This window comes from Tinamus guttatus, unplaced genomic scaffold, assembly GCF_059628265.1.
Source record: "Tinamus guttatus ecotype Peru unplaced genomic scaffold, ASM5962826v1 Tinamus_guttatus_pri_ptg000172l, whole genome shotgun sequence".
Classification (NCBI taxonomy): Eukaryota; Metazoa; Chordata; class Aves; order Tinamiformes; family Tinamidae; genus Tinamus; species Tinamus guttatus.
Window position 1 is genome coordinate 6,847,968 of NW_028288706.1, and position 27,356 is coordinate 6,875,323.

General features: G+C 39.5%; 2 protein-coding genes across 3 annotated transcripts in view; one reads left to right on the forward strand and one right to left on the reverse strand.

Moving 5' to 3' along the window:
- IQCK (IQ motif containing K) overlaps positions 1-17,580 on the forward strand; it is a 34,085-nt gene extending 16,505 nt beyond the window's left edge. For both annotated transcript variants that reach the window (XM_088523206.1, XM_088523207.1), the window contains exons 8-9: positions 4,290-4,401; positions 17,274-17,580. In XM_088523206.1, the coding sequence (XP_088379332.1) occupies positions 4,290-4,401; positions 17,274-17,374 (213 nt within the window). In that variant the 3' untranslated portion in view covers positions 17,375-17,580. The remainder of the gene's footprint in view (positions 1-4,289; positions 4,402-17,273) is intronic.
- A 4,130-nt stretch (positions 17,581-21,710) lies between these two features.
- GPRC5B (G protein-coupled receptor class C group 5 member B) lies at positions 21,711-27,007 on the reverse strand. Its single transcript, XM_010223218.2, has 3 exons — positions 25,981-27,007; positions 23,414-23,526; positions 21,711-22,187 (listed from the first exon to the last, which is right to left on the reverse strand). Exons 1-3 carry the CDS (start codon positions 26,984-26,986, stop codon positions 22,143-22,145), a joined length of 1,164 nt encoding a protein of 387 aa, XP_010221520.1. The 5' UTR covers positions 26,987-27,007; the 3' UTR covers positions 21,711-22,142.
- Between the last annotated feature and the right edge of the window lie 349 nt (positions 27,008-27,356).

Here is a 27,356-nt window from a genome sequence, read left to right on the forward strand (position 1 = left end):
ACAGGCATTTATGCTGATGTAATCGCCTTGTTTTCCTGAGCAACAGAAAACCTGCAGAAATTTGATTTTCAGAGTTAGAGTTAACACTGAGCAGCTTTCATTTGTTTGAGTTGATCTTTGACTAGTTACTAAAGCATGAGCTATTTTTTGTTTCATGCAGGGATATGTGCACAAACACACGAGGTTTGGTGAGGTCAGTTAGAAATAGAAGCATAGAGAAACAAGGGACAAAAAATGAGACAAAGAATGTGACAGGAGGTCTATGAGAGGAACAAGACTGTTATTCAGGGAAAGGGAAAGCAAAATGGCAAGCAGATACTCTAAGCCATACTACTAATACAAAAGGAACGTAATCACCAGTTTAATGCGGAAGGGTAAGGCACATAACGTAACTGTGAAGAAAATTGGCTGATACCGCTATAGAGAGTGATAACAGTGCTAAGGTTAGGATAAGAAATGCTTAATTTTGGCCTTACTGAATAGATTCAGACAAGCCTTTCTTTGAAAGGCTATAACACCTTCATGCTTGGGAACGAAAGGTACTTGGCATTTGGGTGGCTTTGTTGGCAACGTGGTGTTTGTAACCACCTTGGCCAAAATATATCCTAAATTTGACTGTAGCAAACCTGGCTTTTAAAAATGTGTACTTCTCGTGTGATTTGCAAAGACTTCTTAGTATTTAGCAGGCATTCTCTGAAGGGTCTACCTTTTCTAGACATGTTTCAGCCTGCAGCTGAAAGCCTGAGAAGACTTTTCCTTGTAATTTTAACTCTGAAATTCCACAAAGACCAGATCAGATTATCTGAATGTAGAACAGGGAGCCAATGTCTGAATTGCTCTCGGTGACATCCCTGCTGAGTCCAGGAAGTTCCCTGATTTGAATGCAGATGAGACGAGTACTGAAGCAACTATGGGTGACAGGAAAAGGTTGACTGGAGGGAGGGGGGAAAAAAAAAACAACAGATAGACATTGAAGACAGTTAGCAAGGAAGGAAGGATGAGGAAGGAAACTGAGGCAAGAGTCATTAGATTGTATAACCTTGTTTCCATTCCTTTCTCTGTTTGCATTCTCACAGTCTTTTATTCCATATATTCTATACTGTTATATTTTGTATTTGACTCAGTAACACATGAAATGTCAAAACTTACCTTACCTTTGGCAGCTGCATTCTAACACAAAGTCTGTGTTTTGATGCTCTAACACAAAGTCTGATGCTCTAACACAAAGTCTGTGTTTTGATGCTCTTACAGTAGCTGCACTTCTCACTGAATAGGAGTAATGTTGGTGGGTGGATCAGTGGATGACTGTCCTGATTCACATTAGCACAGCCCAGGTGGACAGTGTAGCACAGCAGCTGGGCAGGCAAGAGAGGAGACTGCAAGGGGCTTGTCAGCCTGCATGTCCTAGTCCTCCTTGTGGAGCTTTGCATACAACTATGGGTTTCTCTCATATTAACAAAAACATAAATTTAGATATTGGCGAGTACAGAAATTCAAGTATAGCATTTGAAAGGGCACTTCATACTTGACTCCAGTTTACGTTCAGCTTTCCTCCTGGAAGTTGTGTCTATAAGTACCAGGTGTTTTGTAAATAACAGTCATATAGAACACTTTCTGTTAAGGTTTTCTTCTGCTGTTAACGAGCAAGATTATAAGAGAGTGGCTTTTATAATCTACCATGCTGGCAAATATAGTGAAATCCTCTGAAGTGATCTCCTTAACTGATAGATTTTTGTGACACTTGATGTTTGTTCGTTTTCTCCGTTGCTTTTTTTAACCAGCGGTGGCATCGACAGTAACATTAATGAGCATCGACAGTATCACTGCAGGCATCCTCCTAGTCCAGCATTGTAAAGGCAGCCATTATCCAATAGCTGTTTTTTTAGCTGAACACTGCAAGGTTGCTCAGATACCTTATGCTTCTAGCAAAGGTTCTGAAGGTCACTGTCTTTCCTTGCTATATTAATGTTTTTACCATGATATTTGTAATTCTAAACCAGTTCCCAAAACGGCGGGGGGAAGAGTGGGGGAAATGTAGTTAACAAAATGTAGGAGATCTTGAAAATTAATTCAATGATAATATTTTAGCTTATTAGATCTCAAAGAAGTTGAGTTTAAAATAAATTAATTGAAATTAGAATATAGAATCAAAATTATTAGTAAGAGTTTACTATTATGTTTATTGTTATAACACACTATGTTTGTGCTTGTAACTTAAGAGAACATTAAGTTTATGTGGGAATTCTTCACATTAAAGATAAAGTATATTCTAAAAATTTGCTAATCAAAGATTTAACATGATTTGCCCTTAAAATAAATAGCTCTGTCAACTAAAAATAATTTTTCATTCAGATGATTTCTGACCATACAGAATCTACTATTTTCATATTTTATCTTTCAGATGTTATATTCAGTTTATAGAAATCAGTGTGGCCCCAGAAGATTTTTTTTTTCCTCAACAGTTTAATGTTTAGAAATAGAGGCACAGCCGGATTCTGTATCTTCCCATCCCCTTTCTGACACTGTCGTTTATATGTCCCCTAAGCATTTCCTTTATTGTTTCCTAAACAAAACAACTCCATGTAATATGGAATTATGGATTCTATAAAAGTGAACATGATGGTATAAAAGAGATGAAATGTCTTGTGTGAGTCTAAAGAAACTACCCAGTATTTGGGTTCATGTACTATGTTTGGAAATAAATTTTGATGGCTTTTTAAAAATGGTTTTAATTTTTGTCTAGATAAAAGAAGTTTGCTAGTAAGATTTTTTTTTGTGCTTAGGGTTTTGTATAACCTTATAAGATTATTTTGCAACTTTTATGGAAGGTATTACTGAATTTGTTCATCAGAACAAATATATGGGGTATTGCAAGAGGCCTATGAAGTATCTGATGTCAGGTCACCGAGCAAGAGTCTTCCCTGTTTGTATTGATTATGAAACCTTGCATTGTATTTCTGCTCTCTTGCTAGCAAGAGTACTCTAAAAAGAATACTTTTGCTAAATAATTTATAACCAGTGAGAACAGCAAGTCTTGCTCTCTTTATATTTCAGGAAAGCAGGAGAAAACTAGGAGGTAATGGAATAGAGTTCAAATAACCTAGCAAACTCATTACCATATCATACAAGGATAAAAAAAAATCTAAGAAATTTTCTAAGTAGTTGGCTGCCTGAAAGCAGAAATGTATCCTGGAAAAAAAAACAACAGTATTTCTACTTGGTTCTACCATTTGTTATTCAATTTTAGCCAGAGTACAAAAACAGTAAGTCCTAGAACATGAGGGCATTTTTTTTTATATATATAACAGTTAGAAAAAAAGGGAAAGTACATTTTTAATTACTTGATTGTAATTTAAATGTGACTCTAAGAATGATCCCTTATCCATGTCTAATCTAATAAATAGTACATCCTCCTTTCCCTCACTTTTAGAGGGACTGCATCTACTCTCCATTTTTCCTAGCACTGGTGTAGTAATTGTGGGAATTGTGCCAGTGAGGACACCTGGGAAGATATTCAACTGCTGTTTAATCAAGGCCTTGCACTGAGCGAGTTTAAGTAGCAGAGCAGTAAAAGCAACTGGTGCAAAACTAACTCTTACTCATGTAAGTAGGATCTACACCACCTCTAAAGAAGTAACAGAAGAATATAACTTATCTTAAATGAAGACAAAGGCCTGTGCCTTTTATCATTGTGCTCTATGACAGCAGATTGAAGTTCTTTGTATGGATGACGGGCAAAGAACGGGTATCATGTAGGGCATTCCAAATACTTTAAATAATGGATTAATGACTCCCCTGGTATGGCTAGGATTGTCACTAAGCCTATTTGCAGCTGGTAGCAGGTGTGAATTGGTTTGCTGGGATGAATTTTCTGCTGTATGACCCTTCATGCACCTCTCCTGTTCTATTATTGTTGGTCAGTGGGTTGATTTTATAGTGTTGTGGTTCTCTAAAGGCACTATCACCCATCAGTATAATGCTTAAATGTTAATTTACTCAATAAACATCTCACTCAAGTCACATTCTCAGGAGTGCTTGGTAATCAGGATGATCTGATAATTGGCATATTTATGTTTTCAGTGGGGCTTGTCAATTATATGGGGTTTATTTCTAGGTCAGTGGAAAACTGTAAACCTGTGATTGTGCTTTTACATCTGGCCCATAAAAATGATGGATGTCATGTGTTTTGCATAGTTACAGCCCTACAGAAATAATAATAATAATAAAAGTCTTCTTGGGATCCATGTGCATATGTAGTTTTAGATATATTTTCTATTTTCCTTTTCCAGGTCCGCCGTAATCCTGAGGTAAAAATGCTCCGTCAGTGGCAAAAGCAATTGAGAGAGGAAAAAAATGTTATTCAAAATTTGAAAGAATTCTGGATTAAGCAGGAAGCCAAAGGTAAGTTATCTAAATTGGATATTTTCAGGATTTTTTTTATATCAAGTGTTTAATTTTTATGCTATACATTAAGAAATGTACTGTAGCACACTAATCAGAAGTGAAAACAGAAGCCAAGGTCTGACTAAAGTGTTTTTGCTGCTTCTTTACAATTGCTGTTTATTCTAAGCTAGTTGCTGGAATAGCTAAAAACGGTAATGAAAAGTACAGTACAGTGCTCAGTATTGTGTACGACTATGATATGTTGGGACACGATATTTCCTAGGGCAGGATTGTCTACGAGCTGTAGAGAATTTAAATACTCATTTTTATTAGACAGGTTTCGCACTGTGGTTTCTGTCTGGTAAATGCTACACTGATATTTTCCAGTAGTTTTTTTATAGCAGAAGTTGGACTGTACAGTTCTAAAGAAAGAAAACAAACCCAAACGACCATGTATAATTACAAGGGAAAACAAGGCACATTGCTTTAACAACTAACAGCATAACAGGGTTGCTTTCGTTATGGCTGTCAGCAAGGCCTCATCCACAGAGGCAACGTTGTTCTTTACTCACTGAAGCACAGCCATATAATTCTGATTGTTCACTGTGTCTCCTTGTCTTTTAAAGTGGAAGGATTCACTTGAAAATATCTCTAGCTCCTGAACTGGTCCATGTGTTATAAACCTCAGTGGACCATATTCAAACAGAGAAGAGGGCTATGAATTATGTGTCATGGGTAAAGATGAGAAGAGGCTGAAGCTTGAACAAGACTTATGTTTGAATCCCTGCAGGTTGAGGGCCTCTGAGAGGTTTTACAAGTACTGCCTCCAAGTCAGTTAGATGCCTCTTATCCAGAAAGACATCTGACTTTACACTTCAAATGGCTCCATCTGAAATTAGCACCTTCCTCTTAACAGGAATCCTCTCCCCTTAGAGATGCCTAATGATCTGGGCAGCTTTTCACTCAACATTGAGTATTTGTGGGTCACTCTATGGAGATGCTTGTCTGTCCTATCTCTATAGACTGTCTTGGTGTTTCATTATTTCAGCTCCTTGAGAAAGGTACCCAATTCCTACGCACTAAAAGTCTAAGTGGAAGCATGGACTATGCTCTTTTGGACTTCCTCACAAATGGTGTTTCATAATGCAAGTCGTATGTAAACCTAATGGCACTTCTTAAATAAGTGGAGTTATTGTATTCGTGCACAAGTGTGAAACAGTGTCTTTTGGAGTTGTGTTTGCCTTCACACAACATCCTTTAATTTAGAAGCAACAGTAAGAATGTCTACACATAAATAGTACTTATTAGCATCACTTCTGTAATAAGCTGAGCTTGTAGTAAATGATTAGATCTTTCCTATTCTTCAGTAATTTTACTCATTGAATATTGTGGAATTGCTAATTTCAGAACTGCTTTTTAATAGATGATATAACAAAACTTTTAATTATAAAATACTCCATATTCTGTAAATGCCAAAAGAATTAACAGCAGTCAGATCATTAACCTATTGCACTGCAATTATTTTTCGCTTTTTATTGTTCTTTCCATTCCATTTATCATCAGTCACAAGTAGAAAAGGCTGAAAGTACAACATGGAAGTTCCCTGCATTTTCCCTTTGTGTTTGCAATCTTGAAAAGTCTTTGCCAAAGGTAAAAGGAGTTTCTCCTTTCACATATGTGAAAGGACAGATCTGTTTCTAATAATGATTATTATAATAACTGGAGTTACAGAATAGCCCTTTCTTTTCAGTTTTTCAAATTTTGACTTTTTTCCCTTCATACAGTATAAATGTAATAGGCACTTGGGGATAATGATAACATTTTAAACACATGCTGGATTCTTGTGCTTGTGTGGAATCCCAGTGGTTTCAGATGGGCTGCTTTTTTATAGTAATAGCAAACATAGTTATAAATTGATAAATTCTCCATCTTTTCAAGCTTCCTTGTTGAATAACATTTGATTTCCTAAGCATCTTCTCATTTTTTTTTTTCCTGTTTGTACTTGCACATCTGTTGGATAGCATTAGTTTTGAAAAGATATAGTCAAGGTAATGTTGCAGATACAAGTGTAATGTCACTGTCAAGCATTTGGATATGTAACAAACTAATTCTGTCAGAACGGTGTAAGTAGATTTTTGCAGGGGATATTTTCTAATGAACTCAGGGTTCTGTATATATAGTATAAATGTTTCTACTAAATGTCGTAATAAATAGTGGTATTGTAATAAAATTTCTTCTATAAGGAGTCAAGTGGAATAGCATTTAAACCTATTCTTGTACAACAGCCATGCAGTAGACTCCAGCCGTACTGGGAGTGGGTTTTTGTTTTTGTATTTATGAATTAATCTACTTTTTATTTTCCCCACGTAATATTAAGTGAACCAGTGGCAACTCTCACACTCTAGGACAGGTAGGCTGCTGCATTTTTAGAGCTGCCTGTGTGTGTCTCCTGCATTAGCCCAGCACAGTGCTCACCTGCTTGTCACATTTCCCAGGTGGTACCACGTGCAAAACCAGGGAAAAGTCGTGTCCATCCCTGATGAGCAGTGGTCTGTGCTAGCAGACCCAGCTCCCAGGCTGGCAGAAGGACCAAGGCTTTGGTCCCGTCTGCGGTGCTGCATCGCTGCGGCAGGGCTCAGTTCCAGGGACACTGGCCTCAGTGCACACACGCGTGCACAGGCGCGCACACGCACAGCTGTCCTGCGGTTTATTCCCAAGTGCAGCATCTGGAGCCCTGAGAGGCGCTCAGGATTCTTGCATTCCAGAAAAGTTAAGGCAGGGAACCAGCTCAATGCTGTGAGTGAATTCTCTCCAGATGTTGTAGTAGTGGGATAGTTCAGCAAAACTGGTCTAGGAAATGAGCTGCTAAAATTGTCCACGTTGATTTCTTTAGTTTGCACATGCGTGCAAGGAGAATTGTGTAAGGCTGTATTTGTGTAGGTGCACGAGGTAGCTCTGTGTTGTATATGTGGGCAATCACAATTCACAATTATCACACATACAAAAAATAAGAGGTAAAATTACAAGTGGATTTTCAGAGGACAGGTTGAAATCATTTTGCAAATGTTGCTAGTAAGAATACATAAAATGGCAACAAAAACAGGGAGAGTGGACTGCTCTCACGGGGTAGCTGAATTCAAGGGGCTCCTGTCACTGAATAAAATGAAGCATTTCCATAAACTATACATATATTGCTTTGGAGAATAATGTAGTGATAAGATTTCCTCTACATTCTTTACCATGTGTTTCAAGAAGAAAAAAAAAGTTTCCTTTTAACCCCTTCACAGAGCTTTCCTTCCATCAAAATATTATAGAACTGCAGCACACACAGCTGTTTTACCACTTCAAAGAAAATTGTAAAATTGCCCCTTTTCATTTTTTTCTGTTTAACCAGTTCACATTTGTATTACTTCTAGTATTTTAGCTTTTCATATTATCAAATTATTCCTATAATGACTTAACTGAGCCCTGTTACATTAACTTAAGAGTATCCATACATAAAATAGCCTTGAGGCACAGGCAGCTGCCTATTTAGGAGCAGCTGTAATAGTTCCTGTCCAGTGTTTTTCATTATCCATCTCAGCTGCAATGCCATAATTTTGTTAATACTCCAGCTGTTCTTATTTCTGCTATTATTATTCTGTTGTTTATTACCGTTATTAAACCCTGTTTTGTTGTAAAGTCAAAATGGTTAGTTTAAACTGCCAGCATAGGTGATTCAGTTTAACCCAGCTGACTTTGCACTAAAGTGGATTAGGAGCGCTCATACAATAATGGATAGCACAGCACAACTACTTTTTAAGCTCGTCTATCTACACATTGGTTTAACTGAATTACTGTGAAATCTCCCCTTTAGTTAAACCATTGAGCTATTTGTACCAGGCAGAACAAAGCATTTGTTGTTGCTCAGGACTCAGATGTCACAAGAAAAGAATTAGATGCATAATAATAATGAAAGCTTAAAATAGATACAGCATTTTATTACAAACTGTATTACATTATTTGAAACAATGAATTATTTCTTGAATTTGTATGTGACTTCAAACCTGTTTATTAAGTGCTGTAAAGAGAGGTGGATCTAAGTGTAGGGGATGAATGGTTTGAGCTGCCAAATAGCTCTTAGAAAATGCTGACTGGAGCAGTAATGTGATTCTACAGACACTACTAGAAAGATCAGCACACCCTCCGTGGAAATACCAGCCAAAGACTCTGCCCGCGGGAGCCAGACCATTGCTGTGCGTCCCAGTGCGGCGCTTCCTGTGTGCGGCTTCAACGCTTGGAATTTTATGAGTCTGTGTTTGTATAATATTGAACATTGTGACGCGTAAAGAGGATCTTAAATAGAAGTTATAAATGTAAGCTTACTCTATATAGAAATTCAAAGTCATTTGTTTTCAGAAGTGTGTTCACATACATGCATTACTACTGAGACAAATACTGAAGTGCTAATTTTCATTAGAACAGAACCAGAGCAAATTCCCCTTGAGTTGTGCTACGCAGGGACCGGGAGGGGGATGTCTGTGTGGCAGCAGGTGCTCCAGCAACTGGCCCATTAAAGAGGCAGCCCCGTGCTGCCCTGGGCAGCGCTCCTGCCGTCCGGGCCGTGCCGGGCTGCAGCAGCCTTGCCTTGGGGTCACTTAATTCTGCTGGCTGGGCTGACCAAAAACTGCCCTTCATTTTCATTCCTGGTGTGGCTTGGGGGAGTTTTCTGCTGGATCAGACAGCTGAACTGACTCCAGTGACCTGATCCTTAGATCCAGTATAAGGGAAATGGTGCAGCGGAACAGAGGGAAGGAAAACTGCCCATCTGTGATGGCAGCTCCCTTTTAGATGAGCTGCTGGCCCTGTGCCTGCTGCATCACGTGAAGCCCTGCGCGGCGCAGGACGTCTGCTGGGTTTCATAGGCCAGGATATCATGAGACCTCTATGCCAGTCTCTGGTTGCCACCCACTTCAAAACATTTTTTTGTTTGTATATCTCTGGGTTTTTTTTCCTTATATTAAAAATGTTGAAGAAGTGTTCTGGGATATATATTAAAACTTTGTTTGAAAATTGCTATAGAAAATGCAGTCTGGAAATGAGGAGTATCTTGCGGGATTGCTGAGCTCTCCTAATGCATTTGCGTGCTTAATTTCTTCTTGCGTTCAAAAGAAAAAGATGCATTTCTTCCACCCCTTATCTAAGATCATACAGTTGAATCATTTATTTTGTTTGCTACACTGGTTGTGATCTGTATTTAGGGTCTGATAGTCCTTGCTCTAAATGGTTTCTGCTTTCAGACTGAAAATGTAGAGAAGCATAAAACTGAAGAGTCGGTGTAGTGACTCACAGGTTTACACTTGCAGAGAGGAGAATCGCCCCCAAAATGACTGTCCTGGTTTAGCACAGTGGATGGGATAAATTGGTTCCTGAATCTTTTACAGATGTTTCTAAAAATACTGCCTTCTACAGAAAGTGCTACTGAGAAAAAAACAAACTCCAGAGGATAGGAGAGAACAGCAGATGGACTGGGGCTTTTTCTGAAGATGTTGTCTTTTCTGGTTTTGTTAGCTGAGTTCACTGAAGCAACTTTAATAGAAATTTTATTTAAATACGTTCTTCATTAGCAAGCAATAACTGCTTGTTGCCTGGGATCCTGGTTGGCAGGATGTGGTGCAATAGGGGACACGGTGCAAGACCCGCTTGGGTTCGATGCGGCTGGTGACCTATTGCGCCAATGTCCGTCTGCTCTGACGTCCCTTCCCGGCACGCGTTTCTCTAGGGCTGTCCATACGAATTTTGTCAATATCTGCAGCCTAAAATAATCCTTCTGAAATTGTTGTTTGCTACATCTTGTCTTACCTGGTATTCCATATTGTCCCCTCATGTGTTTCCTTTACCGTTTTTGAACGTAAACCTTTGCGCTTTGGTTAAAGACCTAATTATGTCTTTGAAAACAGATCCTCATGGGAATGAAATAGAGCTATTCTGTAATAGTTTAACTGGCAGTGACAGATGAAGGAGAAGTGGAGAGTACAGAGAAAGCACTTGGAACTGGGACCTCTGCAAGGGGCTACAATTAAAGGAGAACTTCTAATTTTCCTCTTTTTTTGTGCCTCTGTACAATGGACAAGCTCTGTCTAGTCTCAATTCGGAGCAATGTTATGCAGATGTGGCACCCATGAGGCAGCACTGAGAATGCAAAAGTATCTGTCAAACAGTGAAAGGAATTTGAAAATATTTGACCTTTATTTTTAAAAGTCTAAACCTTTATTCATCTCTTAAGAGCACAGAGCGCTCTACTGACACTATCTGTTACAGCGGTTATTTCTGTCCGAGTGTACTCTTGAAAAGACATGCGGTTCTGTACACACTGTCTAGTACTTTCAGCTATTTTCTTCTTAAAGACTTTCTTTTCTTCTTTCCCTGGTAAATGTTGTATAATTTTATCTTTAAAAAGCACTGATATTGGATGAAGTTGTGATTTTTTTTGTTAAAAACCTGTGACCCTATTTGCTTAGGAGTTCTTACAGATCAGCCATAGATAATAGCTTTGCAAAGTGCTTTTCTAACAGTGAATGTACTCAGTATGTGAAAAATCTAGTTAAACCAAAAGGAGAAACAAAATAATCTTAACAGCAGGTGTGCGTGAGGGGATGACTGATTTCTACAGGAGGGGAATATTCCTTTACATGCCTTTCAGTTTTCAAGCTATATTTCTCTCTGGCAGTAAAAGGTATCTTATTACTTACCGACAGTGAGAGGTTTTAGAGAGATTTCTTCCGAAGAATGACTCCTTTTCCTCAGGAAGATGCAGCCAGCAGTGTGTTGAAGACGAACTCAAAATGTAGGTGGTCTGTCATTGGAAAATCCTTGAAAACCAGAATGAGATTGCAGATAAAGGGGAGAACAGCCTGCATATTTGGGAGCGTGTGCTGCACTAGAGCAGGAACAGATGCCTACTGTCAAACAAGGAAATGCAGCCGCTCCTTACACAGCTGTGGTGTCTCCACCTGAATTGGAAAGAAAGGTTTGAAAGCGGAGTGTGTTTAGCAGGTGAGGTTGAAGGGGAGAGTCAAGTCTGCACACTTCTGGAGAATGGCTGCATCAGGGATGAGGAAAAGCACAGAGTACAAAACATAGAGTTTTAAAAAGAGGAAGGAGTGATATAATTCATTACCCAGGAAAATATCTACAGAGTGAACCTTCTTGGAATTCGTTCTATAAACAAGTAAACATGTGAGTAGAGTCATGTGCTCCAACTGATCCTTATTAATGAGGCCGTACATGAGGTTGCAATTGCCTGGATGTTTGCACAACTAAGATTTCAAACAAAACAGCAAAGAGGGGATATATGAAAGGGGCATCTTAACTGAGGTTTAAAAAACACTTAAAATGCACTGTAGGTTATAGTTCTGGTTTAGCAGATGTAGCCTGCACAGAGAGTGGATCTCATAAAAACTACACCTCGGTGGTTTATATAGAAAAATTCATCTCAGTAAAACATAGGGTATTTTATAATTCTTTTGTGAGAGTTTTCCTCCTTCCTTATTTTCCACCTTGACCAAGAATGGATGATACTCAGTTATATTTTAGAGGGAATTTACATAATGTCATTTCTTTCTAACTTCATCTGTTTTCTTCTTACCATAGCTGTAGATCCTTAATGTGTCTTATTATGGAGCTCTTGAAAGTGGGCACCACAAATATTCCATGGTTTTATACTTCTAAAATGTATGAATTTCTCTATTAATATCAGTTAAGATCTGTCATATTGCAAGTATTTCCTTGAATGATTTTCATTCAGAATGACTGTATAGAGTAAAAAAAGAGGTTTAAAGCAGAGGACTAATTGCTGTCAATAGAGTGCTCTGTGCAATTAAAAGAATTTTACTCTATATTTTTAAACATCATTTTATTTATAGATATTAGGGTTGCTGATACAAAACACTAATCTTTCTTTCGTAAAGCAAAAGTGCTCTATTCAACATGATTTTAAATGGGTTCAGATATAAATTTGCATGCATTTTAAAAGCAAATATCTAAACCTTTAGTTATACAAGAGACCTTAAAAACATACTTAAAATAAAAGAAAATGCAAGAACAAAGCCGTGCCAGTAGCCTAGTATGTGGTGTTTTTCATCAAGCCTAATTCAAGATGCTTGAGATGTTTCTGCAAGTTTAATCTTGGCACTAACAGCTGAGAATGTAGTGATAAAAGTCATGAGACTCGTGATGTAGATTCCACTTTATTGGTCCACACCCAGACTCAAATGTCTTTGAAAAGCCATATAGATTGCAGTAATGTTTAATTTCTGAAACTGCATGGGGAATATTTAAAAAGATACAGATGATAATTTAGACAAGCTATGAAATGTGTGATCTTCTGAAATGCACTTACTGCTGTGCAGTTCTGTCAGCTCGCTCAACTAATCCTCCAGTGCCAAAGATCTGGTTTTACCCTTCGCTTTGCAGGTTGTAATAGTGATCTGCAGTGGGGAAAAAAATACAATTTGGTGGTGATTCTGTGATATATAAAGATAGATACGTTTGAGGTGTTTTGTTTTCCTCTTGAAGGAGAAGAGGAATTCTTCACAGTTTTTGTAGGGGAAGGTAGTTTGGTTTTGTCTCTTTATTTTCATTTCTCAAGATAATAGTGAAAAACATGAGATTGTTTTACATGAAAATTCATTTTTGTTTTCTGTTGGTCATTCAGGTGTATGAAAACAAAATTTCCAGCTAACCACAGGGTAACTTTAGTGCTGGAGGAAACACTATCCTCAATTAAGAAACAAAACCAGCATCAAGTCCTGCAGCAAAACAAGATTTGATGTTTTTAGGGGGAAAAGAAGGGGAAAAGAAAAACCCCTGAGTTGTTAATGGAGTCTTAAAATATGATTCGTAGGTGTGCTCAGGAGTGATATATTGCAGAATATCAATTGATTAGCCCCAAACTTCCCTTTAAATCCGGGCTGTGGTTATTAGTTACGTGGAGGAGCTTTTGTATGTAGCTTTGTGCCTGATCGTTTGTTTTACTCTGTGTGAGCATTTGAGTTTGGTGCCTTCACAGAACCTGACAGGTTTTCCAGCATTGCAGAAATAGGTGTGCTAATGCAGGCCCATGGAGTTTCTTTGGCTTCCTTCTGGAATTCCCAAGCTGCTTTTTGCTGGCTTCTAGCACACAGTAGTTATTTCTCCCCACTTTGGGTCAGCTTTCGCTTTTCACCTTTTTTTTTTTTCTTAAATCCACCCCCCTACTTACATGGGGGACAGCTTCATTGATTGCTTCCCAACGAAGATATCCTACTGCCTTCATTCTGGATTTTTCCTTCCACAGTCCAGGCTCATTTTCCCCAAAATGTTGTGTTACTTTCTGAGAATCTCATTTTTCAGTGTTTCTTCCTGTGCGTTTCTCTTTGTGTGCTTTGACTCGTAAAAATGCCGCACGGATGTGTCGCCTTCATCTTTTTATTAAAAGATGCAGGAAACACAGCGCATGACACAAGGACAGCTAGGAACCTCTCACGCGTTTTTGCCAGTTCTGTTACTGGTTGTTGGTGTTTAGTTGTCCTCTCTGTGTCAGTCCTTGCTTCCTTAACGCAGCTCTTCAGTGGGTGGATGGACTTGCCCAAGCCGTGCGTGTTCCCTCAAGGCGCTCGCTGCAGGGAGCGTCCGCGTGTGCCCGGCCTTTCCCAAGCCCCGTGGGCAGCCCTCGGGGGCCGGTGCTGCGTTCGGACGTGGCGCTGCCCCGTGCGGAGCTGTGCAGAGCCGGGGCTCAGACCTGACGTGCTCCTGCGGTCGGTGTCACCCAGACAAGGGTAGGGGTTGGCACAACCTCGCTGTCGCTACGGAGCGTTGGGCCGGCGCCGCCGTGCGCGCGGTTAACGTACACAGCGTCCCAGTGAGGGAGCTGCTGGGAGGTTCATGATAGCACATGCATCTGTGGGTGTAATCTCCAATTTCTTCAATTAATTATGTGGCTTTTTTCAATATATTTGTTTATAATACATCAGTCTTCTATCGCTGGTGACTGAAGATACTTTAGGTGACAAATTTCACTAATTGTGGCATGCATGATGACTTCAAAGACTAAGGGGCCAAAATTTTATATATACACTTTATAAAGAACTGTCTCTTTAAAAGTCAGGTCTTATTTCAGAAGGCTGCTGGCAGCTCTAATTTCATGTTCAGACTTCTTTGGCATTTCATTGGAAGGCTGGGGTGAAACTCCTTTCTATTTATAAATTTTACTCTAAGCCCCTACTAATAAGTTATTCCAATAGATTTTCCTTAATGGATTTTCATCTTCTTACTGTCTGAGTATATGGTATTTTTCATTACTGTTGTCAACTGTTTAAATTACTAAATGTAATTCTCATAGTTCTTATGATTTAAACAAAATCAGGAGTGTGGGTGTATAAACCTTTCATAAGATATGTCACAAACCAGTGGTATTATAGTGTAGTGTATAAAGTAGGTCATAGTTTATTCACTGTTACACTGAAACAACCAAGTCTTTAAACCAGAATGTCAGTCTTGATTCTGCATCTGCATTAAGATGAAGGAAAAATGTCTCTTGTATCTAAAATAAATAAATGTAAAGATGTGTGAACTTAATGCATAAATGAATAGGACAGAGGCCTCACTATGCAATCCTTGGATGTCTAATGGGGTTTTGAAGGCTTCTTTTTTTTTTATTTGATGTATTTCACCCCCCAGGAGTTGCTGTGGGTCGTTGGCTCTCTCGGTAGGTGATTTCTGCACACTCTGTTAAGCAGATCCGTGGGGCCTGAGCTGTCCCCCTTTCGGGGAGTCTCGCTGTGGGGAGCTCTCCTTGGCGGGGCCCCGGCAGCAGCCGCTGCGTGAGTGACATCCTGGGGCATCTTGTCCTTGCTGCTCGTGCCCACAGCCTTTCCCTGTGTTCATGGCATCTTTCTAAAGGAAAAAGAGATTGTCTGCAGCTGCGTAGTTGTAAGCAAGTTGCTCATGTTGACATTTACACTGGTCCTTCCTTTTAGCTGTGTTGTCTGAAAATAAAGGGTGGGATAACCAGCTAGTGTGAGTTGTTTTAAACTTCATGGGAACTACATTGATCAACCAATTCAACTTACTGGCTAGGCCTTTCAGAATGATAAATGGAAGCTAGTTTACTTTGAGGTGTACGGTTTTTTTCTGATGGAAGTTTCTAGTGAGAAGACTTAGTCGTTCAGTCTTTCCCCATCTTCTTAGCGTATGTGAATCCTGAGGACATCTTACTTCTCTGTCTGCCTAAGAAGCAAGTGTATGTCCAAAGCTATTTAAATAACTGCCTGAAATCCAGATCCTTCCTGACAACCTGGGTGTCCTGTTTAGTGTGATGTGATTTGAAAATGTTGTGCCTAACTAACACAGGCTGCGATAAGACAGGGGAGCTCCTGACTAAAGGACTGCGAGCAGCTCCCTGAAACACCTGCTGGTTCTGACCTGGAGCCATGTGCCTTAGGCCTGGCGTTTCTGAATGTGTGGAAAGCTTTTAGGAATCATTGGCAAAGACTGGCATCACATTGGGGAATGTTACACAGGATTCTACCCAATAGTTAGTGTATTCTCTGTATGATACAGTCACGGGATATTTAATCTAGTCTATTTTCCCTCTTTATCAGCCCTAACCAAGTCCTAAACATCCAGAAATGCCTTGTACCAACTGGCACCTATTGCTTTGACCACTGTAGTACAGGCCATATCCTGCCACCTAGATGGCATTTTGGATGTCTAGGCATCAGGGCTGTCTCACTGCCAAGCAACTTTTTTCCAGTAAGTTTTCTGCAAGATGAGATCTTCCACATTGGTAGCTCGTGAAGCACCTTAGCTGAGATCATGGGCTTGTTGTGACCTGGTATCCTGGTACAAAGCAGGGGCGTTTGCGTTGCTGGTTTTCAGTTGCGTGTTCCAGAAAGGCAACCAGGCTCTCCTGAAACTCTAGGTAGCATAGATAGCTCTAGGTAGCATAGATAGCTCCAGGTGGTTAATCTGTGTTTTTGTTTTGTATATATAAAACATAACTTTTATATATAAAAGCTTCCCAGTGAACTTTCTTTACTTGAAGGGCAGATAGTACAGAAACCTCTTCTGAAGTGTAGGGGGTACAGAAACAGATGTTTATCTTTACAGGTTAAAGGGCAGTTTTAAAAATGTGAAGAATGGCACAATATGAGAGCTGAAATCATAAAAATGGACTGAGGAGCTAGACTATTGGATCAGCAGAAGAAAAACATTAGGCTAAACTGTGTTAGAGCCCTCTGAAAAGAATACAGAGCTTTGAAAAACAGCTTTCACTGGGGGGTGGGACATTTTCCTTTTATGTGGAGCTTTTGTTCATTTAGGATTGTTTACTCCAGCAAGCCACCCTGTGCTCTTTGTTTGACTGATTTTCCCATTTGGCAGCCCTTTTGCAATCACATGGATAACATTCTTCTTTCTACTGAGACATAGAAAAACTATTCTTTATTGACCTTGCTTGTTGTCCTCAGTGACAAAAAATATATTTATGTATTAAGTGAACAGTATGACTTCAGTCATCACTAACTTTTAATTGAAAATCTTCAAAGTAAAAACAACTCAAAGAGCTGCTTTCATTTTTTTGAACATCAAGTGAACAGCCCAATGACTTTTTTTACTAGCAAACATCCCTGTCCTCAGCTGCACATACACAACTCCCACAGCAGGCACTGAGAAACGTGTACAAGCGCGTGAGGTCTGGGTCAGAACAAAGAGTGCCCTGCATGGGAGGCAGGTCTTTGGCATTTGGTGGGGTGATTTTTTTGGGGATTTTTGTACTAAACAACAGAGTATTTACTATGGAAGTACGGGTGCTTTTCATTTCTACAAATGTTTTGGAAAGTTAAGTAATATTTTGTTTTATATGGTTGCAGTGGGAAGCAAATTAGAAGATTCAGAAGAACCTACACCAGATCACTCAGGATCTCCTTTAGTTCTTTCACCATCACCACAAAACACTGAGATCAAGGACTGAACTCTGTGTGGAACTAATTTAGAAACTCTCTTAGCATTACAGTTTTACTTTGACGCGTGAGGTGTTGTAAATCAAAGTGACTTTACATAAGGACTCGGCCTGCCAGAGCGAATTCTGTCCTGTGTGAGGACAATTCTGTTAAAACAGACAGGATTGTCTGCACTGGGCCAAAATTTTCACGCCCATGTTCAGCTGATGTTCTGAGTCCTAGAGCTAAGGTTCTGATGGAGACAAAACTCCAGAGGAAATAAATGGGGTTACATCCAGGTGCAGGCTAAGTGTTAAAACCAAGGCAAAAGTCTTGTTTTGGTATAAACAGCTTCTGCAGAGCTGTGGCAGTTTGCGCCACTCTGTTCCTAGTGGTCTAGTTTTCAAAGTGGCTGTGCCTTTGCCGAGTCCAGGGAAGGCAGTGAGAGTGTTGGGTGCTCGGCCTTTCTGCAGAGGACAAAAGTTCAAAGGGTCTTTTGTTGTCACTTAATCCATGTGCCAAGAAAGTCTAAAATTAAGATCCCAGAATAGCATTTGTCACGATCTTTCAGAGTTGTACTTTCTTATAAAAAGGGCAAGCAAATTAAAAAATGGACCTGGCCCTCAGATGAAGAACCCCTTGTTATTCTCCAATTCACTCCTGTGAGGCACAGTCCTGTATTTTCAATTTCCCAGTTAGAGATGGATAGAATGATTAGAATTAGATCAGAACTGTAAATAAATCCAACAAAGATCTATTTGGTTTGAATAAACCATGGTAAAACATGGGTACCTTCTAACTCTTGATGTCTTCCAATATGTATTTTTTTTTCCGTGACCTAAGCTTTGCCTTCGTTGTTATACTGACACCTACCCCAGGGCTGTTAGATAGTATTTTATGATGCTGGTTGTTGATCCAGGTCAGGAACACTAAACCATACAAAAGCACAGATATGTAGGTGTCAGAAAACATCAGGATGGTCCTGACCCCTTCTTTTCACCAGCGCTAGCCCCTGTCTGCTCAAAAACTGAGTCAGTTCAGGAAACTGCTGAGGCAGCTGAAAAAAAAAGTATCATTATTACCATAGTGTTGGTTGCTCAGCTCCTTACCGGCTCACCGGGGCTCTGGGAGGTGCCAGAGCTGGTAGCAACAAGTGTGGAGAGGCAGCCTGAGCCTTTAGGAGCCAGTGTCCTTTAGTTAGCTTGGCTTTAATGCTGTCTGTACAGTGGGAGTGCAAAAATTTTGTGTCGATTTTAACACCAAGTTAACACAAACGTTGTAAGTAAATAGTAAAGCCTTTATTCTCGTTAAGAACAGCATTTTGAAAATAAAACATTTGCCCATGCTTTACAACCTTTGTAGTTTTGTATACTTATGTACAGTCTTCATGGTACACATTGATTGTCTTGAAAATCCTTCAAAGATGTACTTAATATGCAACAATCAGCGGAAAAAAAAGGGTACGTTATAAAACACACATTAATACATTTAATAAATATATATTATCTATCAAAAATGAGCTTTAGCTCTCATCAATTAATAAAAAGCACCTGCTTTGTAATCCTGTAAGCTGGTAGAATAGTCCAATTGTTTTATTATAAAAGCTACAATGCTCCCTTTTTTACAGCCTTTGGTTAGACCCAAGACATCCAGCTCAAACAAAGCCAACCAAGATGCCTGTGTTTACACTAAAAACAGCTAATTCTATAATACTTCATGTACCTTGTTTATAGAAACAACTGTGTGGATCCAGAGTGCCACCTGCAAGATGCTACATGCTTCCTGGCATGTGCCAAAGACCCTGAACTCTCTTGAAAGCAGGACAGGGTCTGGACATTATGGCCCTGAACAATTCCTAGCCATTGAGCAAAAGCCACTTATTAAAAATTTATTTTGGTAACGATATTTTCAGAAGCTTTAGGATTTCAGTTTTTCCTGTATTGATATACCATGAGGAAATGACCATCAAGGGACAACATAGTAGCTTTTATAGCATAAAAGCTAATTATAATTAAACTGAACTGTGAAAGGCTTGTGCTTACACATACTTATGTTGTTCACAGATGCTCTACATTCTAGATAACTTTCATAAAAGGCAAAAGTAAACAATTTGTTTACTGTAACAGAAATATAAGTTAACGTAAAAGTGCCTTTCTTCAATTACATTTTTAATCAGGGCATTTTACATCACAGACTAGTGACTGACAGAAAAGTTGCCTATTACTAATTGTATGAAATTATAAAATAAGGACCCTCCTAATCTATTGCCACACTTTCACCACCACAAATTAAGCCCAATCCTGCTAATTTTTCATTTGCAAATAGTCCACATGACTACCCAGTGAGACTAGTCACATGAGTGAGTTTTTAGGATCTGGCCATGTCTTTGCATATGGCCTCAAATTCCAATTAGTTCATTAAGAGTAGGATTGGGAACTCTATCATTTCAGTCACATCTAGAAAAAGAACAAACATTTCTTAAGGTAACTCCATCTTGTACAAGTCTTGTCCACGGTCTGTAAAATGCATATAATTCATAATAATTCATAAATCTCAGCTGTAGTGTGATAATTTTTTTAAAGGAAAACTGTCCTACCATTTATGCCATGGTCATCTTATATGTTTTTACAATAGTTTTCTGAGACTTTATGCATTTATTTTAAAACAAACTTCTGCAGGCAAGTGATGATCAAGAGGTTTTATATTGTTCCAAATTATGCAACTTCTGGGTTATCGTAACATTATCATAACTACTACCTTATTTGATCATAACTTTAATTTTAACAAGCAAAATGTATTTCTAAGTCACTGATTTGCATGCAAGAGCCACCCCTACCCGACCTGATTACTTAGACCACCAAGTTACAAAACAAACAAACAAAAATCCTTAGCACAAGCACATGCTTCCTTTGCCTTGAGGAGGGAAGGGCAGGGGGAACAACTGACACGGAGCTAACACGCTCCTTTCATCATGCATGACAGAAAAATATTGCTTCTGGAAGAGAAGGGCTTTGAATAAAAACCCCTATAAGATGATCATGGCAAGAATGGCAATATATAATTTTTTCATATATATAATACACGTATATATCTGTGTGCAACACCGAGGGACTGGTCGTGCAGCCTGTACTGCCAGGGTTAGACCTGCTGCTGCTCACGGGGCTACCCCGGGGGTACAGGGCTGCAGGACTCGGTTCCTAATTCAGTAGAAATGGAGGTATGTGAAGAATCAGGAAGACTCTTTAAAAAGCTTGTCTTTCTTTTGCAGAATACAGAAAGTAACTTCTTTCTGTGAAGCTACTATGCTATTCAGTTATTTGTACATTATATTTTTTCTTAGTTTGAAAATATATATTTTTATTACAGCATATGCAAAGTTTAATCCTTATATGTTTCCTATGCCCTCAAGTAAAAACAATTTGCTTTTAGTATTGAGGAAAGCTAAGATTAACATTGGCAAAACAGTGAAGATACAATGATGTTTTCAGTGTCTGATATGTATTAAATGTTAAATAAAGGAATGATTTGCTTAAACATAATGAAAACCATGGCACAAATAATGGGCAATGGGAACCTTTAAATAACCCGGTGAAAGCAAAGATAAAAAGCCTCGAGCAAGTCAGCCTTCTGTCAACTCAGAGGAGTGGAGGGGCAGGGGGGACAGGGAAGAAGCCACCTTAAAAACATAAAATAACAACAAACCACCTCCAGAACGGAGATTCTACCAGCTAGGCACCAAAATGCACAACCACATTTAAATGCACAAACAACTGCAGTCGTGGGACTACTCGTGAACAGGGAGGGAAACCGAGGGCTTGATCCTACATGCGGCCGAGTCCCTCCTGCGAGGCCGGTGCCATCCAGCTGCCCCCGCGCTGCTCCTCGGCAGAGCCCCGTCCTGCGCGGCACCGCGGGCTGCTCCGCTCCGCTCCGCCGGCACCGAGACCTCCCGGCGAGCTCCGGTCACCTCCTCTCCCCAGCTAAGTCCTTGCCAACGCGTGTCCCTCCAAAGATTCCTTGAACAGCTTCGTCCGCAGGAGCAGCGAGAACGCCCGGCTCCGCTCGCGCCCGGAGCCCCGGGGAAACGTCCCGCGCTGCGAGGAGCTCCGCCTGCTGCGCCCGCGCGCTGCCTCGGGAGGCTCCGGAGCGCGCACGGAACATGCATAGATTATTTCATCTCCCCAAAACTGCTTTTCTTACATGGTCTTTTTAAAGAGAAAAGAGTATCAATGTACAGTGTAACGGTAATTTAGTTGCCACAAAGTGGCAATGCTTAACTACAAGTGGTGCTAAATGATGTTACAGTACAGATAGATAATGAAGCAAACAAGGTATATTTTCATGACATTTGAAATGGAGGGAAAAAGAGCAAAAGGGAAATAAATCCTGTATGTTTTCACATTGTAGTGGCAATCTCTTGTGACAACATGAATTAAATTTAGGTGAGAGGAGGGTGTTTTGCAAGCAACGGGCAACCAACAGAAAAGAGGAGGCTTGCCTCGCACGCTAGTTACAGACAGAGTATATCTTACATCTCAGAATACAAGATCCCCTCTTCCATTTTAGTGTGTCTGCTTCTATTTTAAATTAGATTCAGCTTCAGCTTTACAATTTGTTTTTGCATTTAGCTTATCAGTAAAGTGATGTTCACATTTACGTAAAATCCTCTGTAGGATTTCGAAAGCTCCTGGATGTTTTGCTGCTTTGTTCTGGTACTGTTATGGATTCCTCCCTCAAAGACACACTGCCAGGGAACAAAATCTGTAACAAAAATTCTTTTTTTCTAGAGCCTACAGCCTTTCACCAGAGGTGTCGTCCAGTGTAACTTGGCGGAGCAGTTGGTATCTGGAAACAAGGATAATAAACCCATAACTAGGAGATCTAGTCTGTTCAAAAATCAGTGTTACCATACTACATGTGCATGAGAGCTTTCGAGCCAATTTTCTAGAGCAGAAAGATACAGTGTAACTCAACTTCAGCCGATACCGGACAGATGTACGTGCATCACCTGGGCACACGTCAAAAGCATGAGCTTTTTAAGCTCTCATTTATGTGCCAGCGTGCTCCAGGAAGCTCTGCGTCCACTTCAGTACAAAACACTGCTCCCTTCCCTCCCACCCACCAAGTCTCACGCGTCTCATCCTGAGCTGCCTGTTCTGTGATCTGCCTATTCTGGTATCAAAAAACATAGGCATAGATTAGTCCAAGCATCAAAAGGATGCTATTCATTACTGAAAGCAAAGCATGGAATTAGCTTATGATACAAAATAAAGAAAAGCCAACTTACATGAGTATAAACTGGCTCATGGGTAGATTTTTAAGAAGCATGTAGTTATGCATGAAGATTATGGGGATGAAAAATTCTTTTAACAGTGCAAGTGCTATATGCAATTTCTTCAAGTGTCAGTTAAATATACATCATGCAAAAAACAGAGGCTGCTGGGCATCAGAGCTCTAAGCCATTCTTGCTACAGGCTGCAGAAAAAGGGGTGTATCAAATGATGACATACCAAACTATTGTCTGAGAAAGAAAAAAAAATAACAAAATATTCTCTATTCTCCTTTCATGAATCTCTTTCCCAGAGAATTTATACATCTGTAACTTATAATGAATTACATCTGAGAAAAAACTGAAGATATGTGAAGGACAACCACAATCTGGAACCATGATTTTTATTCAAAGTAATGTACTGGCCTGAATACATTTGTGTCACTTGCAGAACCTTGAAAAAAATCTAGCTAGAAATTGTGTCACTTAATAGTTATGTTAGCAGCCTTAACATATATTTAATTCAAAAGAGGCTCTGAATATGTAGAGTCACCAAGGAACTTGGTTCACTGAAGTTACACTGCAAAACCTGAATAGACAAGTAAGGAAATGCAAAATATTTTATATTTGCATCGTTTCTAAAGAGGAAGGGAAGCATTACATGCATACTTGCGCCAGAGTTTTCATTTATAGCTTTGCCTCCTGCTATGAATAAGCTACATCAGAAGGTTTTTCAATTAGTACTGGCTGTATAGATCAGTACATGTCAAAGATTTCTTAAAGCATCACTTCTGATACTTACAGTCCCACCATTTAGCACAACTGCCATCTCAGTTGGCTGATAAACATTGCTTCTAAAAGGAGCACTGGGTCGGCTTCCCAAACTGCCGTTTCGAAATCCTGCCGTTCTTAGTGCTGCGTTTAAGAGAGAGAGATTAGTCTTATGAACACAATTAATACTCTGTATTTCCTTTAAAAATCACTAAAAGCATCTTGCTCCCAGTTTAGCTAGTGGGAACTTCACCATTGATTTTAGCTTTTACATTGTGTACCGGATTTGAAATGGCCTTTAAACTATGTAGCTGGGGATATATCTTAAAAGTATGAGTTCTACCTAAAATTAACTGTATACTATTGAAAGGGAAGAAATGTCTTCAAGCTAGATTTTTTTAATTTTTCTTATTCTGAATTCAACAGGAATTAAATGTCTTGAAGCACTGAGTCTTTGATGCATCTTGCACAATATATTTTGTGCAATGCCTGCTTCATCGGTCAGGATATTGTGGGGTTAAGTAAAATGATACTACGTTTTGCTTTCTATCAAATTCAGAGGCCTGAGATCCAAAGTACTGCTTGAGCCAGTAAGCATACTCACAGCCCCCTGAGCATTACTTCAGCATGACTGAAGTAATGAAGCAATGAGGCTTTTCCAGATGTTTCAGATTATATTTACTCTGAGAAACTAGAAATATGAAGTAAACTTTCTTTCTGAATAGCTTAAAGATGGAAGTTGATGGAAACAAAAGCAGAGATACTGTCCTTCTGAATGTTTGTACCAGAAATACATCAGCCTCCATTAACTTCAGAGGAAGTTTGGACTCAAAATGTATATTTGAAACGAGAGATAGGCATAGTTAAGGATTTGATTCTTTCTCCCTAAACCAGTCAGGGAATTGGGGCATACTTTCTTTTTACTTTAAGGATAACTAGTGGCTTCATATCTTGCCAGCTAAGCAATCTCATTTATACGTGCAACTTGAGTGTTTACAATTTCCATACTAGGGAAATACATCTATGAATTGGTAAACAGAAACCTGCCTGGTTCAGGCACCTGGGGCAAGAATCTCTCAGAGGTCTAATTCGAATTACAGTTCTGCACACTCTGGCTGAAATTCTAGACCAACTGAGGTTTACAAGAATTTCGTTGTAGGCTTTAACAAAGCGAGGATTTAATACTGCTGCAGTGTGCACAACAAGATTTAGATGGATCCTACTGCCATATGCTGTCCTCTGTCCATCGCTACGCTGCTCACTGGGGACTGTGCACAGAGAACACTATTGATTTAGCATAGATATGTTCCACTGGTTTTCTTCACGTACATACGTAACCTTAGCTCCTCTGGGTTTTTAAATCTTTTTATAAGAACATTTGGAGAAGAAAAAGGAAAACCTCAGTGTGATTTATGGTTATCATGTCATCCAAGACTTCAGAATAAATAGATTGCATATGAAATATAATTCTTAGGCATAATTGAAAGAAAAAGTACCATTGTTTTAATTTCTGGGCTCTGAACAATAATTTTTTGAACTGAATTTTAAAAAAAAGACTATTCTCTGTATACCTGCAGAGAGCCAATTACTAATGGACTCCAGGTGCTTAGCCACTGACAACCATCAATGTAGTGACTTGACTTCAATTAACGCTTCAGCAGCCCTGGTATGTGACTTGAATATTATTATCTGCATTTATTTTAAGTCTCTACCATACTAGCAAGTGTTATCTTCAAACTCTGTTGTCATAGGTCTATATTTAATTTAACAACTGCAGCAGAATAATGAATTGGAAGTGTAAAGCATCCATTTTGATTTATCAAAAATATATTTATCCTTCTTCCAGATGCCATAGGAATAGAAATGACATGTATTCATTATGATTAACAAGGATACCAGATAAGGAAATTTGTTTTATATTATGTTGGAAATACAATATCAGATTAAAGCAGAACATCATGAATTACACTATATTAAATACTGAAATTGGATATAGGGACCATACCTCTATCCATCTCACTAAAAAAAAAAAAAATCACTGATGTGATTAGATCAGAAGATCTTCACTCCTTTTAAAATGTGTGCATGAATGAGAATCATAGAGCAAATTCAGTTTTGTTCTGACATTTGTCTTAGTCAGAAATAATTCCACTGAAATTACGTCATGTTACAATAGTATGAAATTAATTTACTAGAGCTGTGAGAATAAAGACTATTTTTATAAAACTTTCAGGAAAATATTTCATCTAAAATGCAATAACAACTGATAATGACAAAGAATGTTAAACTATTTTAAACTGGAGGTTATTTTTTTCACACTGATCCTTTTCTGAGTTGTCTTTGTCCTTTAAATTGTTTCGTTTTTCAATGAAAAAGACCAAAGCCCACTTTAACAAAACACGTGTAGTTGCTGTATTATATTCTCCCCCCACTTTTTCTTACTACTACGATGTTTTTAATGAACTATTTTAAAGGACAAAGAGAACGTATAGCGTGCAAAATAGAGCATTTGTAAGGAGCCTTGTTTTGAACACCTTTAAAACATGTTTTGCTTTGCTACTACAGAAGAATGTAGTGCTCTACAGAGCAAATCCTTACCTGCATTGTGTTCATCCATTGAAAAAGCTTTATTTTCCATGTAGCTCCGAGGAAGCTGTATGTCTTCCTCAAAAGCGGTTTCACGCATCCTTGGCTGTGAAGTATCAAAATAATTGGGTGTGTTTTCCTGTTGCGATGGCAGGATGGTACAGTGGACCTCTGGTATAGCATGAAAAATAACAAACACCCAACCACTGGACACCAGTGCAATAGCAAGAGTGGGATCACTCCATTTGTCTTTTCTGTTTAGTTCAGCGTTACCAAAGAGGTACATAGTCATCCAGGCTACCCAAATCAGAATGGAGAAAAAAAGCGTTATAATGAGGCATACTCCATTTTTCTTCCATTTTTTAAACTTTCCACAAAGAGTGAAAAGAGAAAACCCCATGGTGAACACCATCAGGAACATAACGTAAATCAAAGCCATAGCAAAATCCATCGGCTCGTAGTTGCAGGCCAGCTTGTGATCTCTCACGACGGTCAGTACCAACCACTCCGTCGCAATAATGACTTGCACGAGCATCAGGCAGATGGCCACGCCAGCTAGATGCCAGCCGGATGGACTTTTCCCATGCCGAACTAGTCTACGAAGTCTCCAGGCTTGAGCTAGCAAGCACGAGAAGCACAGAGCAAAGATAACTCCCCACAGGAACCTCCGGGTGGAACACACCGTCTCGTCTTCCTGGATGATGAAAGCGAACGTCAGCCCGAACAGTCCCAGAGTCCCCACAAGGAAGAGGAAGTGCATCCCCAGCGGGCTCTTCTTCTCCTTGTCCTTGATGAAGGGCAGCCTCGCGAGCAGGATGAGCATCAGCAGCAGCGTGGTGAGCGCGCCGGCTCCCGCCACCGCCTCCAGCACGATGCCCCACACGGCGTCCAGGTCGCACAGGTGAACGTACTGCGGCAGCAGGTCCAGGCCGCAGCCGCGCGACGTGCTCGAGTTCTCCGAAGAGCCATAGCTGATCACGAAGAGGAGGCAGAAACCAAGGGCTGGGGAGGTTTTCATTTTCCTGTCTGAGACAATAAGGTGGGTTGATTTAGCTACTGTTCACCCTGGAAGACTTCACAACAATTGGAAATACAGCTCTATTCCCCTTTGCTGCCCTCCCGGAAAGCTACTTTTGTCTCTTGTCATGACTCTTGTCATTAATCAACTAATCAAAAATGAACGACTCATTGTGCCTCTTAACCAATGTAAAGCCATTTGAATGAAACAAACAACAGAAAACAGAGCATCATTTTCCCTGATCCACAGACTGAACGACTGCAAACTCTCCAGGAACAGCAGACTAACCATGGGGACCAAAAGTCTGAACAGATTCCAACTTGGTTTTAGGAGGAATGCAGGTCAAAAAGGTATACATTACAACATATGT